At 45.8% G+C, this 14,996-nt stretch overlaps 1 protein-coding gene across 2 annotated transcripts in view; it reads right to left on the bottom strand.

Moving 5' to 3' along the window:
* Positions 1-14,996, bottom strand: part of SPTBN4 (spectrin beta, non-erythrocytic 4) — a 59,835-nt gene that overhangs the window by 15,829 nt on the left and 29,010 nt on the right. For both annotated transcript variants that reach the window (XM_056796189.1, XM_056796190.1), the window contains 2 exons: positions 13,469-13,615; positions 11,797-12,060 (listed from right to left, as the gene is read on the bottom strand). In XM_056796189.1, coding sequence (XP_056652167.1) covers positions 11,797-12,060; positions 13,469-13,615 — 411 coding nt within the window. The remainder of the gene's footprint in view (positions 1-11,796; positions 12,061-13,468; positions 13,616-14,996) is intronic.

The raw sequence follows: 14,996 nt of genomic DNA, 5'->3' as shown, positions 1-14,996 counted from the left end.
TCCAACCAGGCATGGATACAACAGGAGAACAAGCAGAGACAGAGAATGTAAGGCTTAGACCTAGAAGGGGGTTTAGAGATTATCTAGTATGAAGCCCTGACTTGTCCAGCTGAGGAAACTGAGGCCCACCTAGAGAAGGAAGTAAATTATCCAAATCTATTCGTGCAGTAAACAGCACGGCTGGGATGCAAAGCCAGGTCCAAATCTAGCCTCCGGCCCAGGCCGCCAAACAAGGGCTAATGCCTGGACTGGTAACTGCTTCTGCCACTCCCCCATCACTTCTCCTCTTGTCCTGAGACCCAGATGCAGATTCTCTGGAATTGAGGCCATGGAACCATCAGGAGCGTCACACTTTCTCACCTCGCTGCCTTGGATCACCACATTCTCTATTCTTGGAACATCCTCCCCTTCTAGCCTCGGCAACTCTTAAATGCCAGCCCTACTGACAAGCTTCCTGGGACGGGACAGTGTGGCGCAGTAGAGAGCGCCAGACTTACATTCAGATTAGAATCTAGCCCCTGAATCTTCCCAGCTGGGTGACTTAGTTTCCCCCTCTGCAAAATGGCTGTAAGCTTCTTGAAAGCAAAGAGGATCTTTTGTCTCTGTATCGCTAGGACTTGGCACAGTGCCTGGCACAGAGGAGACACTTAGTAAATGCTAGTTGACTGACTGAATGAACAGGGTGGACACAATGACATCCAACGTCCCTTCTATCTTGAAGTCTGAAATCCAAATTATTAAATAGAAATTCTAATTAGCACATATTACTGAGCATCATTATATTTTGTATATTATGCATACTGTGTGATATGTTATAGTAAATGTCATTTAATTATATTGTAGAATATTTTGCATGCTATATGCAATATATTAGAGTCTAGTTATAATACAGTATATGTAATATTATTTTAGATTCTAGAATATGTAATGTATAAGATTTATGCTAAATATGCATTCTAATTATTAAATAGAAATTCTAGTCATATTATATAACATTATATTTTCTATATTATGCATGATATGTAATATTAGAGTTTGATTATAATATATAATATTGTGTATATTACAAAATATACAATAGATTATATATGAAATTTAGATTCTAATTATAATATATGTAATGTTTTCTATTTTATATCTATTATACAATGTATAGTATTTGTTACATATGCATTCTAATTCTTAAATAGAAATTTTAATTATATTATATAACATATTTTCTATATTATGCATAATATGTAATAATATTAGTTTGATTATAATATAGAATATTTTGTATATTACAAGATATGCAATAGATTCTATATGAAATTTAGATTCTAATTATATGTAATGTTTTCTATTTTATATCTATTATACAATGTATATTATTTATGTAACATATGCATTCTAATTATTAAATAGAAAGTCTAGTCATATTATATAACATTTTTTATATTGTGCACCATATGTAATAATATTAAATATGGAGCTTAATTATAATATATAATATTTTGCATATTACATGAAATGCAATATATTAAATTTAGATTCTAATTATAATATATGTAATGTTGTTTTTATATTATATATAATATGCTATGTAGATTGTTAAATATGCATTCTAATTACTAAATAGAAATTCTAGTCACATTATATAACATTAGATTCTCTATATTATGCATAATATGTAATATTAGAATTTAATTATAATATGTAATATTTTGTATATTCTAAGATATGCAATAGATTATATATGAAATTTAGATTCTAATTATAATATATGTCATGTTGTTTTCTATTTTATAACTATTATGCAATGTATATTATTTATGTTACATATGCATTCTAACTATTAAATAGAAATTCTGGTTATATTATACAACATTATATTTTTATATTATGCACAATATATAATAATATTAAACATGGAGCTTAATTATAACATGCAATATTTTGTTTATTATATGATATGCAATATATTAAATTTATATTCTAATTATATATGTTTTTATATAATATATAATATGCTATGTAAATTATGTTACATGTGCAACCTAATTATTAAATAGAAATTCTAGTCATATAACATTATATTTTTTAATTGTACGTAATACATAATATTATATATAGAGTTTAATAATATATTTTTGGTATATTACACGATGTGCAATAGATGTTATATTCAATACTACATGTAATGATGCTTTCTATATTATATAATATGCAATGTGTAGTATTTATGTTGCATGTGCATTCTGCTTATTGAATGTAAAATGAGAGCCACAGCTCTCATTTCTAGGTTCCTTTTAAGCTTCCCAAGCTTGGGTAGGAAGAGTGGAGGGTTGGTCCAGATCTGTGACTTGATGAGTGTTTTTTTTTTAAACCCTGTAAGGATAATTTTAGGGTTGTAAGTATGGGTGTAGACATTCCTGATTTTGTTAGACTAAGTAGGGTGGAGTAATCTGTCTTGGAGTCAATACTGTGTATTGGTTCTAAGGAAGAAGAGTGGTAAGGGCTAGGCAATGGGGGTCAAGTGACTCGGTCAGGGTCACACAGCTGGGAAGTGTCTGAGGCCAAATTTGAACCCAGAACCTCTTCATGGGTGTTTAGAAAGCCTGGGTATGGGAATTCCCTCCACCTCTGCCTGTGGGAGATCCCTCTGTATCCTTTCCCTTCAGGAAATTGTCTGGGACACTTAGAAGTTAAGTGATTTGCTCAGGGTCACACAGCCAATCCTGTCAGTGGCAGGACTTGAACCCTGCTCTTTGGTCCTGATTCTATACCCACGTTATGGTTGTTGTGTTGTTTAAGTCATGTCAGACCCTTTGTGATCCCATTTGGGGTTTTCTTGGCAGAGACACTGGAAAGGTTGGTTATTTCCCTCTGCAGCTCATTTGACAGATGAGGAAACTGAGACACACAGGCTGCAGTAACTTGCCCAGGTATCTAAGGCAGATCTGAATTCAGGTCTTCCTGACTCCAGGCCCAGAATTCTATCTACTGTACCACCCAGCTATCTGTCCCTGTCCCTGGAGATCTTGTATCATCTAATGAACTAAAGGAGATTCGGTTACACTCAGAGGTGGTGGTGTTGCTGTCATTCAGTCACATCCTACTCTTCCAGACATATTGGGATGGTTGCCATTTCCTTCTCCAGCTCATTCTGCAGATGAGGAAACTGAGGCAGACAAGGTTAAGTGACTTGCCCAAGGTCACACCGAGCCTTTCTGCTGATTGGAGCCATTCTCTGTTCAGGGCACCATCTAGCTTCCAACTCTGTTTCTCTATCTGTCCCTGAGTCCATGCAGGAATGTTGATTTCTAGATGAGAAAACGGAGGTTTAATAAGGGTCATGAAAGCTATAAAGCTTCCGTGTCAGAAGTGCCAGGGATGGTACATGTTCCCTGGCTCCTTCCCTCATTTTAGAGGAGGAAAGGGAAGCTTGGAGATGGAAATGACCTGCCTAAGGTCACAAAGCTAATCGTAATAGCAAAGGAAAGTCTAGTTTTTCCCAGCTGCTGGTTCCTTTTACCTTGCAATTATGTTGTATTATTTTTTTAAGGTAATTGGTATTGGGGACTGCTGACTGGCTCAGTGGATTGAGAGCCAAGCCCAGAGACAAGAGGTCCTGGGTTCAAATCTGACCTCTGATACTTCCTAGCTGTGTGATCCTGGGCAAGTCATTTGACCCTCTTATCTTCCACCTTTAGAATCAATATTGTTTATTGGTTCTAAGGCAGAAGAGAGGTAAGGGCTTGGGAGGTAGTGGTTAAGTGACTTGGCCAGGGTCACACTTTTGGGAAGTGTTTGAGGCCAGATTTGAACCCAGGACCTCCTAGGACCCACTCTCAATCCACTGAGCCACCCAGCTGCCCCGTACAGTATTGATTCCCAGATGGAAGATAAGGGTCAAAACCAAGATATTTGGCATCCCTCTCTGTCTCTGTCTCTGCTCCCCCCTCTCCCTCCATTAGAATGGAAGCCCCTCGAGGGCGGGGGATGGTTCATTTCGCTCAGTATCCCCCGCACACGGTAGGTCCCTAAGGACCGCCTGCTGACGTGGTGACCCTGGTCTAGTGCTTTCCCATGCCATCCCGATCCCTCGGCTCCCGCCGGACGCCCTTTCTCCGCGGCAGTCCCAGGGCTGGGGCTCTCTTCCTTCCCCAGCCCGAGGGCCGGCCGAAGAGAGCCCAAGGAAGGTGCGCTCCCTGCGGCCAGAGCAGCGGGAGCCAGGGGAGACGTCAGCGAGCGCCGGAGAGGGGGGAATGGAAAGAACGGAGCGAAGCGAGGGAGCCGCGGCGGCGGCCAGGGTGGGGGCGGGGACGGAGGCGGGGCGGGGGGAGGGGGGCAGCGGACCGGGAAAGAATTCCTGCAGCTGCAGATTCTCCGAGGCATTTTCCATTGTCTCCCCCACCCCCACCTCCACTCCTTCCACCCAGGCAGGAAAACAGGCCTCTGCCTCCTCCCCCGCAGCCACGCCGCGGCCGGCCAGCTGGCTGGGCCCCGAAGGGGAGGCAGGAGAGGCGCGTTCCCGGCCTGCCTCCGCCATATGGCCTCCTCGCTCCCCGCCGCCTCCAGGAAGGGGCTCCGGGGAGGAATGGGAGGCAGGGCCAGGCGAGGCCTCTCGGGCCGCGGGGGGCATCCGGAGCCTCCTTTCCCCGCGAGAACACGACCCGCCACCCCCGGGGCCCGTCAAAGCGGGTCTATTCAGCTGCTGGACCTCCGGGGACTAGAGGGCCGGAGGGAGGAAGGGAGCGAAGGCGCCTCGGCAGGGTGGACACAGCCCCAGGCCCCGAGTTCAAATGTGACCTTGTGTCATGGAACCTCTGCTTGCCTCAGTGTCCTCATCTGTAAAATGGGGACGGTAATCACAGCTCCTGGGCAAGCCACTGAACCTCTGCTTGCCTCAGTGTCCTCATCTGTAAAATGGGAATCATCCTCTCTCTTGACTCTACCGTCTGTCTGACTAATCCTTTTTGATCTTATTTGATCAATTAACATCCATACCATTCACCTGCCTAACTATAGGTGCCCTCCCAGATGCTGGGGCTTCTTAGCTCTCTCTTCTCTTTCTTGGTGAACTCCCCCAATTCCACAGCTTTACCTATCATCCTCTCTCCTAGACGGATCTATCTATTCATCTGTGTAAGACTATGACCTACTCTGGCTACGCCACTGAATGTTTGCCTCAGTTTTCTCACCTGTAAAATGGGGACAATATTGTGGTGAGGCTCCAATGAGCTAACATTTATAAAAGCACTGAGCACAGAATCTGGCATGCAGTAGGTGCTCTATAAATGCGTACTCCCTTCCCTTCTACTCTGCCTCCAAATATAGTGCTCATTCTTTGCCTTTTGTTTTACTGAGCAGGTATTTGTTGAATGAATGAATGCCAAAAAGAGACCAAAAGACATAAAGTCAGGGATAGCATATATGCCTGAGAGAAGTAGATAAACATCAGAAGACAGTTGTGAGGGGGCAGCTGGGTCATTCAGTGGATTGAGAGGTAAGCCTAGAGATGGGAGGTCCTGAGTTCAAATATGACCTCAGACCCTTCCCAGCTGTGTGACCTGGGCAAGTCACTTGACCCCCATTGCCTAGCCCTTACTGCTCTTCTGCTTTGGAGCCAATATTTATATTTATTCTATGATGGAAAGTAAGGGTTAAAAAAAAAAAAAAGACAGTCCCATGACTAGAACCTAAAAATTCTGACAGAGGGAAGGCTAAGGGCTGTGTAATCCAAACCTCCCATTTTACAGAGGAGGAGACTGAGGCTTCTGGAGAGGGGAGTGACTTTGGGTCCTAAACTCATCTGGTCATAAACTGGCACATGGAGAGCATCACCCGACCGAGCAGTCCACAAGGAAACAAGAAGGGGAGAGAGAGACTGCATGGGAAAAGGAGAGACCCCCAGAGCCAGGCAGAGCGTAAGAGCAGGATGCAAAGGAAAAGATGGACCACTGGAAGAAGAGATGAGTGTTGAGCAATGGCCACCAGTAGCCAATAGTACCCTCCTTTAGATCCTCCAGACCACCAAATGCTGTCCCCCAGAATAAGCATGACAAGAGACAAAGGACAGAGAGGCAGAGGCCTGCGCTGGGTTGCCCGCTGTGACGCAGAGTCAGGGAAGAGTAAGGTGGATGCAAAAAGACGCCTGCGCAGGATGCGGTGATGGCAAGGGGGAGACAGAGGCACAGCATCACCTCAAGCTGAGACGGGACAGCGAGGGCCAAGCAGACAGGCCCCCGGGGTCTTGGGACAGAGAGGGGGCTTGTACGGCTTCCCCTATCCCAGGGTCACCCCAGGACTGAGCCCAGTGACTCGGCTTTCTGGAAGGGCCTTCCGAAATGGGCTCCCCCAGAGCTGGGGCTGGGACGGTGGGGGAGGGAGCCAAGCATGGGGTGGACCCAGTTGGTAAGTAGGAGTGCCCTCTGGCTCTCGGTCTGGCTGAGTTGCCAGTCAGCTCTGTTGGGGGTGGTAGACCAGCAGGCTCCAGGCACACCCAGAGACAGCAGTCTCTTTGTGGAAACAAGAGGGGGCGCCCAGAAGGCCCCACTGATGATCCGTGCCAAGGCTCTCTTGACAGGTGAAGAAATGGTCTTTGGTGCCCTGTAGTCATGGATCTCTGGCCAGAGAAGAAGACAGAAAGCTCTCTCTCTCCTCCGGGCTCCCTGGGCTGGTTGGAGACCAGAGTCTGTCCTTACAAGGAGGCAAACAGGACAGGGGCAGGCAGAGGGAGCCGGATCACTGTGGCCAGAGAGGGTCATGGGAGAGATTTGTAGATGGGCCCAAATGTCCACAAGCCCCCTTTTCTTCTCCCCCTAACAAGACAGAATGTGCAGTTCTGAGGCACTCAGGCTTTCTCCTCCTAAGCACACACATACCTCCCTCTCCTTTGTCCTTCCTCTCTGAAGGCTGAGCGGACCACCCTCCTAGCCACTATTCTCTCCCTCTTAATTCCTCCAGCCCTTCTTTTCTGTCTCCTGAAGAAAGCCCCCCACGCACGGGGCCTGGCCCCCTGAATTCACGCCTTCTATTTCTTTCCGCCCTCCTATGTCTCTCTGTCCCTGTCCCTGGTCTCTCTCCCGAGCTTCTGGAGGGCAGAAATCTCAGCCTGTCTATTGACCTCTTCCTTGCAGCCCTACAAAAGGGGAGGCCAGAAATGAGCACAAAATACATGCATCCTGATGAATTTCCCAGCTTGTGGAGCGCTGTAATGCTACCCTCTGCAGTCTGGGAAACCCATGACCCCTGCTGGAAACAGACGGAGACAGGCCAAGAGAGGAGGACGCAGTGCCGCCAGTCAGGCAAGAAAGAAGAGAAGGCAGACAGTGTCCTAGACACACACAGACGGCCAATGGACGAGACAAGAAAGAAGAAAAGAGGGGCACGCGTCTTACGGACAGAGACCGAGCGAGCATCAATTCTAGCGTCTGGCAGTTAACCGCTGGCTCCCACAGTGTTCTCTCTCCTCGAAGATCCCAAGACATGCCTCTGTATTAGCTCTTCTCCTACTTAGGGGACTGATTTTTCTTACTCTCCTGTGAGGGACCACCATCCAGATCAGGCTGTGGGTGGCCCCAAGGCTCTTTCTTGGACCCTCTTTTCTCTTACTTCACCAGTTTCCATGGGCTTAATTATCTTCTCTTGGCAGATTTCTCCCAAATTACATATATCTGTATGTATGTGCTAGCTGGCACAGTTGATAGCGTGTTTGGAAACTTGGAGTCAGGGAGATCTGAGTTCAAATCCGGCCTCAGACACTTACCAGCTGTGTGACCCTGGGCAAGTCACTTAACCTAGTTTGCCTTAGTTTCTTCATCTATAAAATGAACTGGAGAAGGAAATAGCAGACCACCACTCCAGGATCTTTGTCCAAAAAACACCAAATGGGGTCACAAAGAGTTGGACATGACTGAACAACAATGTGTATGTACACACACATATGTGTATATATATATATATATATATATATACACACATATACCACATGTGTGAACTCAAGGGAGAGACTAAGGAGATAGATATATTTCCATCTATTTATCTATCTATCTATCTATCTATCTATCTATCTATCTATCACTTTATCTGCCTACCTATCCATCTGTCTTCCCATCCATCTCTCTCCCTCTCTATCCATATATTCATCTGTCTATCTGTGTCCAACTATCCATCATCCATCTCTCTGTCTATCCGTCTATTCATCCATTGTCTGTCTGTCTGTGTCTGTCTGTCTATTGATCTATATAATCAGTCTACCTATTAGTCTATCAATCATTCAATCTATCTGCCTGTCCATCCTTCCATCTATCTATCTATCTATCTATCTATCTATCTATCTATCTATCTATCTATCTATCTATCTATCTATCTGTCTATCTGTCTGTCTTTCTATCTGTCTATCCATCCATCCATCTATCCATCCTTCTATCCATCTATCTATCCATCTATCTATCTGTCATCTATCTATCTATCTATCTATCTATCTATCTGTCTGTCTGCCTGTCTTTCTGTCTATCCATCCATCTATCTATCTATCTATCTATCTATCTATCTATCTATCTATCTATCTATCTGTCTGTCTGTCTTTCTATCTGTCTATCCATCCATCCATCTATCCATCCTTCTATCCATCTATCTATCTATCTATATATCTATCTATCTGTCTGTCTGTCTGTCTGTCTGTCTGTCTGTCTGTCTATCTATCTATCTATCTATCTGTCTGTCTGCCTGTCTTTCTGTCTATCCATCCATCCATCCATCCATCTATCTATCTATCTATCTATCTATCTATCTGTCTGTCTGTCTTTCTATCTGTCTATCCATCCATCCATCTATCCATTCTTCTATCCATCTATCTATCTATCTATCTATCTATCTATCTATCTATCTATCTATCTATCTATCTATCTATCTGTCTGTCTGTCTGTCTGTCTGTCTGTCTGTCTATCTATCTATCTATCTGTCTGTCTGTCTGTCTGTCTGTCTGTCTTTCTATCTGTCTATCTATCCATCCTTCTATCCATCTATCTGTCTGTCTGTCTATCTATCTATCCATCCATCCATCTATCGATGTACCTGACTCCATATCTATCTGTAATTTTCTGTCTCTCTGTCTCTCTATCCATGTCAATGGTCTCTCTCCTGAACTGCTGGGCTAATTACCTATTGGATATTTTCAACTGGAAGGCCCTCAGGCTTAACAAACTCAGCTTCTCCAAAACAAAAGTCTTTACCTTTCCCCTCAAACCCTTCCCTTCTTCTGAAATTTCCCAACACTGTCATAGCTAGTATAGTCACCCAGGACCTCAATATCACTCTCCACTCTTCTTTGTCTCACCCCACAAATCCAAGCTGTTGCCAACATCTTAACAACATCTCACATCTGTTCCCAAATCTACCCACACAACCAACACCCTAATCTGGGCTCTCCTCACTTCTTGCCTCCACAATTACACCAGCCTCTTATATGACCCTCCCTGCATCAAGTGTCTTCACTTTAATTTATCCTCCATATAGCTGCCAAAGGCATTTTCCCAAAGCACAGATCTGACCTCATTGCTCCCCTCCTCAATCAATTCCAATGGCTCCCTATTGCCTCTAGAATAAAATACAAATGCCCGTGTTTGGCATTTATAACCCTTCAAGACCTAGTGGCCCTACTTTTCTGGCCTAATTACATACTTTCTTCCCTTCACATACTTTACAGTTGAGTCAAAATGGCCTTTTACCATTCCTCACCCAAGGCACTCCATTCCCCATTCTTGGGCTTTTGCACAGGCTTTCCCTCATTCCCAGAATGCCTTCCCTCCTTATCTGTGCTTCTCAGGATCCCTAGTTTTCTTCAAGACCTATCTACCTTAGAGACCATGCAACTGCCTAACTATGGGTGTCCTCCAAGACTTTAGGGCTTCTTATCATTCTTTACTCTTACTTGGTCAACTCCATGTTGACTTTGGTGCCAAGGCTTTTACTGTAGTCTTTTCTATGTAGAGGATTCCCAGATCTGTCTGTCTGCCTATTAACCTACCCATCCATCCACCCACTCATCCATTGACCCACCCACCCATCCATCCATCCATCCATCCATCCATCCACCCATCCACCCACCCAACCATCCATCCATCTACCCACCTACCCACCTATCCATCCATCCTTCCATCCGTCTGTTCATCCATCCATCCATCTACCTATCCATGCATCAATCTACCCACCCACCCATTCTTTCATCCATCTGTCCATCCACCAGTCCGTCCATCCATCCATCCACTTACACACACAATACATATATATTTGTGTGTATGTGAACATATCTCTAACTATCATCTCTTATCTCACCCCACTAGAATGCAAACCTCTTGAGGTCAGGGACTGTTTTGTTTTCATCTCTGTATCTCCATCACTGGCCCAGTAGCTGGGACACAATAGGCTCTTAATGAATGGTGAATGAACAGAAAAATCGGTGACTGAACAAAATCTCCAACTCCTCATCCTTCTGGGAAGCCTCTCTCTGGCCTCACCTTCCATAATCCCCAGACCTTCCTTTTGGCCTTGCCTGTCCTGGTACACTAGCATGTAGGAAGAGAACAACACCCGGCAATGACTTCCCAATCCTGATCCCCTGACATGAGCCCTGGGCCTCTTGCTGATAGACCCCATTGCCCCTGCTTTCTTTCAGATGAAAGATGTAGGAGGCAGGAAAGGCTGCATTTGTCCCATCAAGTTTGCTAGCATACAGCATTGGGTTTAGAGTTAAGAAGGCCTGAGCGGTGGAGCAGTTGGGTGGCTCAGTGGATTGAGATCCAGGCCTAGAGATAGAAGTTCTAGGTTCAAATCTGTCCTCAGACACTTCTTAGCTGGGTGACCCTGGGCAAGTCACTTCACCCCCATTGCCTAGTCCTTACCACTCTTCTGCCTTAGAATTAATACATAGCATTGATTCTAAGATGGAAGGTGAGGGTTTAAAGAAAAAAAAAAAGACCTGAGCTGTACCACCCTGAGCAAGTCTTACTGAATCTCAACCTCAGTTTCTTCATCTGTAAATGTCAAATGGCATGTATAAACCAGATTGAACTGCTTGTCAGCTCCAGGAGGGCAGAAGGAAGAAGGGAGGGAGCCAATTTGGATTATATAACTTCAGAAAGCTTGTAGAAATTTGTTATTAAAATAAAATCATTAAACATAAAATGAAGATCAAATGAGGTGATACAGATAAAGTGCCTTGAAAACTTTAGTGCTAGATAAATGCTAGCAATTGTTATTAAAAATAAATTTGATTGATATCTTTGATCTTAGAGCTCTGACATTTCCCAGTGTAGCCTTTCCCTCTCCCCTACCAGAGAGCGGTCCCTTAAATAAAGAAGGAAATGGGACAAAGAAGAAAAAAATCCAGCAAACCAAACAATATCTCAGAAAAGTTTGATGTTCTAATGAGTATTCCACCTATAGCTCCCCATTTCTTCAGAGGAATGGGAGCTATTCCTACCAATTGTTTGTTTTTTAGTTTAAAATTTCAAAAAATTTACACCCATATCTTTTCTTTTTAAACTAATACTTAGTAAGAGTTCCAAGGCAGAAGAGGGGTTAAAGGCTAGGCAACCAGAGTTAAGTGATTTGCTCATCAGGATCACAAAGGCAGGAAGGCCAGATCTGAACCCAGGATCTCCCATCTCCTGGTCTCCATGCTCTATCCACTTAGCCTCCTACCTGCCCTTATTCCCAACACTACTAAAAAAAAAAAACCCACCCAACCTCCTTTCCAATCCTCCTCCCCCAGGCTGCATGCTCAGCCACATTGCCTCTGGTCCACCCTACCTGCAGCTTCTTCAGCTGGCTGTTGACAGTGGCCAGGTCTCCTCCAGGGTCCACCCCCTGCAGCTGGCTCTCCATGTGCATGAGTCTCTTGTCCAGCTCAGCAAAGCTCTGGACCAGTTGGTCTGCCTGGCTGGCCTCAAATAGCTGCCGAGCTTTGGCCTGGGTGGTACTCTCCAGCTCAGCCCAGCACTGCCGAATCTCCCCCAGTTTCTTCCGGACGGAGCTCGCCAGTTCAGGCTTCTCTTGCATCAGCTGTTGGCCCTCCTGCCGCAGGAAACAGGTAGGGGTGAGAGAGACACACACCAAGAGCCAGAGACATAAAGACAATCTCATGGGAGAGTCATACACAGGCGATGGGAAGGAGAGGAGCAAGAACCAAGGTCACAGCCAGGCACACAGACACACCAGAAAAACAACGGTGAAAAGTGGAGAAGAGAGATAGCATTCAAGGGGGGCCCATGTAGTAAGAGATATTCACAGACCCAAACATCTGGAGGAAGGGAGAAGTGAAACACCCAAGAAAACATGCAGAAAATGATCGAGACAATGATCCCTGCACAGTGGGAGAATACACACAGAAAAAGAGGATATGAAACACACATGGGCAAAGACAGCCGAAGACAGAGAGGAGACGCAGAAAATGGATCAGAAACACACAAGCAAATAAAGAAATTAAAAATAATTTCTAAAAAGAAAAAGAGGCAAAGAGGCAGAAACACATGGGGGAGAGACCCAAGGGAAAAGACAGACACACAGGGAGAGATTTACACATAAAGACAGTCCCATGGTAGAGTCACACACCCAGGGAGATACATGGAGAAAGACAGAGACACGTGGGTAGAAAGACAATAAATATGTTGACATCAAGTTGGTCAAATGGCAGAATTCTGAAAGGTCAAAGATTTGGACTGTGGTTTTCTAACCCCATTAGATACCAACTTGGTTTGGGAGCTGAACCCATGAGTGTTAGGATCTGAGGTCTGAATCTAAAGATTCTATCTGGGTCCTGGGTACCAGGAATGAAGTCAAATTCTGAAGGAAGTCCCAGAAATCAGTATGTCTTCTGGAAGTATCCTGAACCTCAGGGTCTGGGTAAGCAAATGGGGGCTATTTATCACCCTCTTTTCCATCCTTCATCATTGGGGCTAAAGAAATGGGGGGCAGTGAGAGGGTAAGGAGAGCTTAGCAGAGCTCTGGCTTCTCCATCCTTGAATCTGGCACCTGGGCCCCATTGCCACCTTTCCTTATCCCCAGGGCACTCCAGAAAGAGAAGAAGGAAGAGGAGCTGGGATGAGCTCAACTGAGTGTTCCCTTAGGGCCCTCTGCTGGTCCTTTCATTCCAAAGCTCAGGCTAGGGAGGGTTTATCAGATTAGAGCTAATAGGGATCTCAGAGATCACTGAATCCCACCTTTTCTTTTTTACAAATGAGTCAACTGAGGCACAGAGAGAGACAGGGATCTGGCCAAGGTCACATGGGTAGTATGAAGCAAAGTCTGGATTCAAACCCAGGTCCTGGGACTCTGGTGTTCTGCCTGCTGAACAAGGCTGTTGTTTGGCTCTCAATCACAAATGCTCCCATTTCTCTAGTTGAAGTTTACAAAGCATCTAGGTGAGGGAAGGGGCCTGACAACAGAAGCCCCAAGAGTAGGATGATGCCCTTCCTCCACTCACCTTTTCAATCTTCTCCAGCCATTCCTTATTCTGGGCCAACTCGGCCATGAAGGCCTGGTGCCGGAGCCATCGTTTCCGCAGCTTGTGACCTTCCTCTCGAGTACTGTCCCGAGCCATCAGCATCTTTTCATGAATCCAGCCATCCAGCTGCACACAGGCGGGATGGGGGATGGGGAAGCCTTGGTAAGGGGCCCACAGCTTCCCAGAGGCGGCCAAACCTGGCCCTGGACTCTTTAGCCATCTGTCCAAAAGCCTCTGGCCCTGCTCACTCCCAGTCCCCTTAACCAGGCACAGCACTGAAGCCTTTGAGCACTTGGGTCCCAGGGGCCCCTAGGAATCTTGCTCTGCATCATCCCCAGTTACTCAAGGGAAGTTGGGCAGAGAATGTAGGACTTGTGAGGCTGCTTTCTAAAACAGCTTTGAGGAGCTTCTCCCTCCCAGAGAGTGAGGTGAGGTGCCCCCATTCTCTCTAACCCTGCAGGAAGGCAGCCGGCCAAAGATGGCCCTTCCAGGAACAAACCAGCTCTGGGCTCCCAGCATCCCTGCCTGCATACACATTCCTTCACATCCTGAAACCAAGGCCTCCAGCAAGAAAACGCCCCAATGTCTAGGCAAATCAGGTAGCAGAGCCGGCTGGTCTCCCCAAAAAGCTCTAGGATCAAAGCCAGCCACAAGCCCCTCCCTCAAAAAAATCTCTGATCCAGATTTCCCACCTGGGCAGAAGCACTTATATTCATTCCTCCACTTCCCACCCCAGCAACAAAAAATGGGTTTTCATCTCCACCAGAGCTTCCTTCCCATGAAAAATGCAAAGAGATCAGAGTGAGATCCATCCGGGTCTCTTCCTAGACAGAGGGGCCAGAAGTCCTGTCTAACCATTAACACCCCCCACAAAATAGAGGTGCCGAGGTTTCAGCCCATCTCTTCGTAGGCAAAACCAGGTAGAGGCCCCACCCAAAGCTAAGGCCAATTCCAGGACCCCCCAGCAAAGACAGGTAGATTTCGACCTCTTCTCAGTCTCAGCAGGACGAGACTGCCACTCCAGGTAGAGCCAGTCACAAGCCTTCCCCCAAACTAGGGCCAAAATATGGTCTGCCCCCCTTCTGTTTCCCTTCCAAGGAAAAACCAGTCATAATGCTTTTCCACTTAAAAAAAAATCAAGGAAAAATTCAGTCCCTGTTACCTGCCCCCCCTCAGTCAATCACAACCCCTAACCAGAGCCACATCCAACAAAAACAGAACCACCCCCAGCCCCCAAAGCAAGCACCATTCAGAAACAAATCCAGTTCATCACTCAGGGAAAATAAGTCACAGCCTCATTCCCCACCCCAAAACACCAGTGCCAAGGCCAGGCCAAGGTCTCTCCACAGGCTGGGTCAGTCATGAACGCCACAAGCACCGAAGGCAGTTCACAGCCTCCCCTCCCCCCAATAAATCCCACTACACCTCTCCAAGGAAAGATTAGAGGACCCTGCATCTCCCCACCCCTGGGGCAGCTTCAGAACCACAGCCAGCTCCCAGGGGCCAA

Source organism: Monodelphis domestica, chromosome 4 (assembly GCF_027887165.1).
Source record: "Monodelphis domestica isolate mMonDom1 chromosome 4, mMonDom1.pri, whole genome shotgun sequence".
Lineage (NCBI taxonomy): Eukaryota > Metazoa > Chordata > Mammalia > Didelphimorphia > Didelphidae > Monodelphis > Monodelphis domestica.
This window is presented reverse-complemented; position numbering and strand designations above follow the sequence as displayed.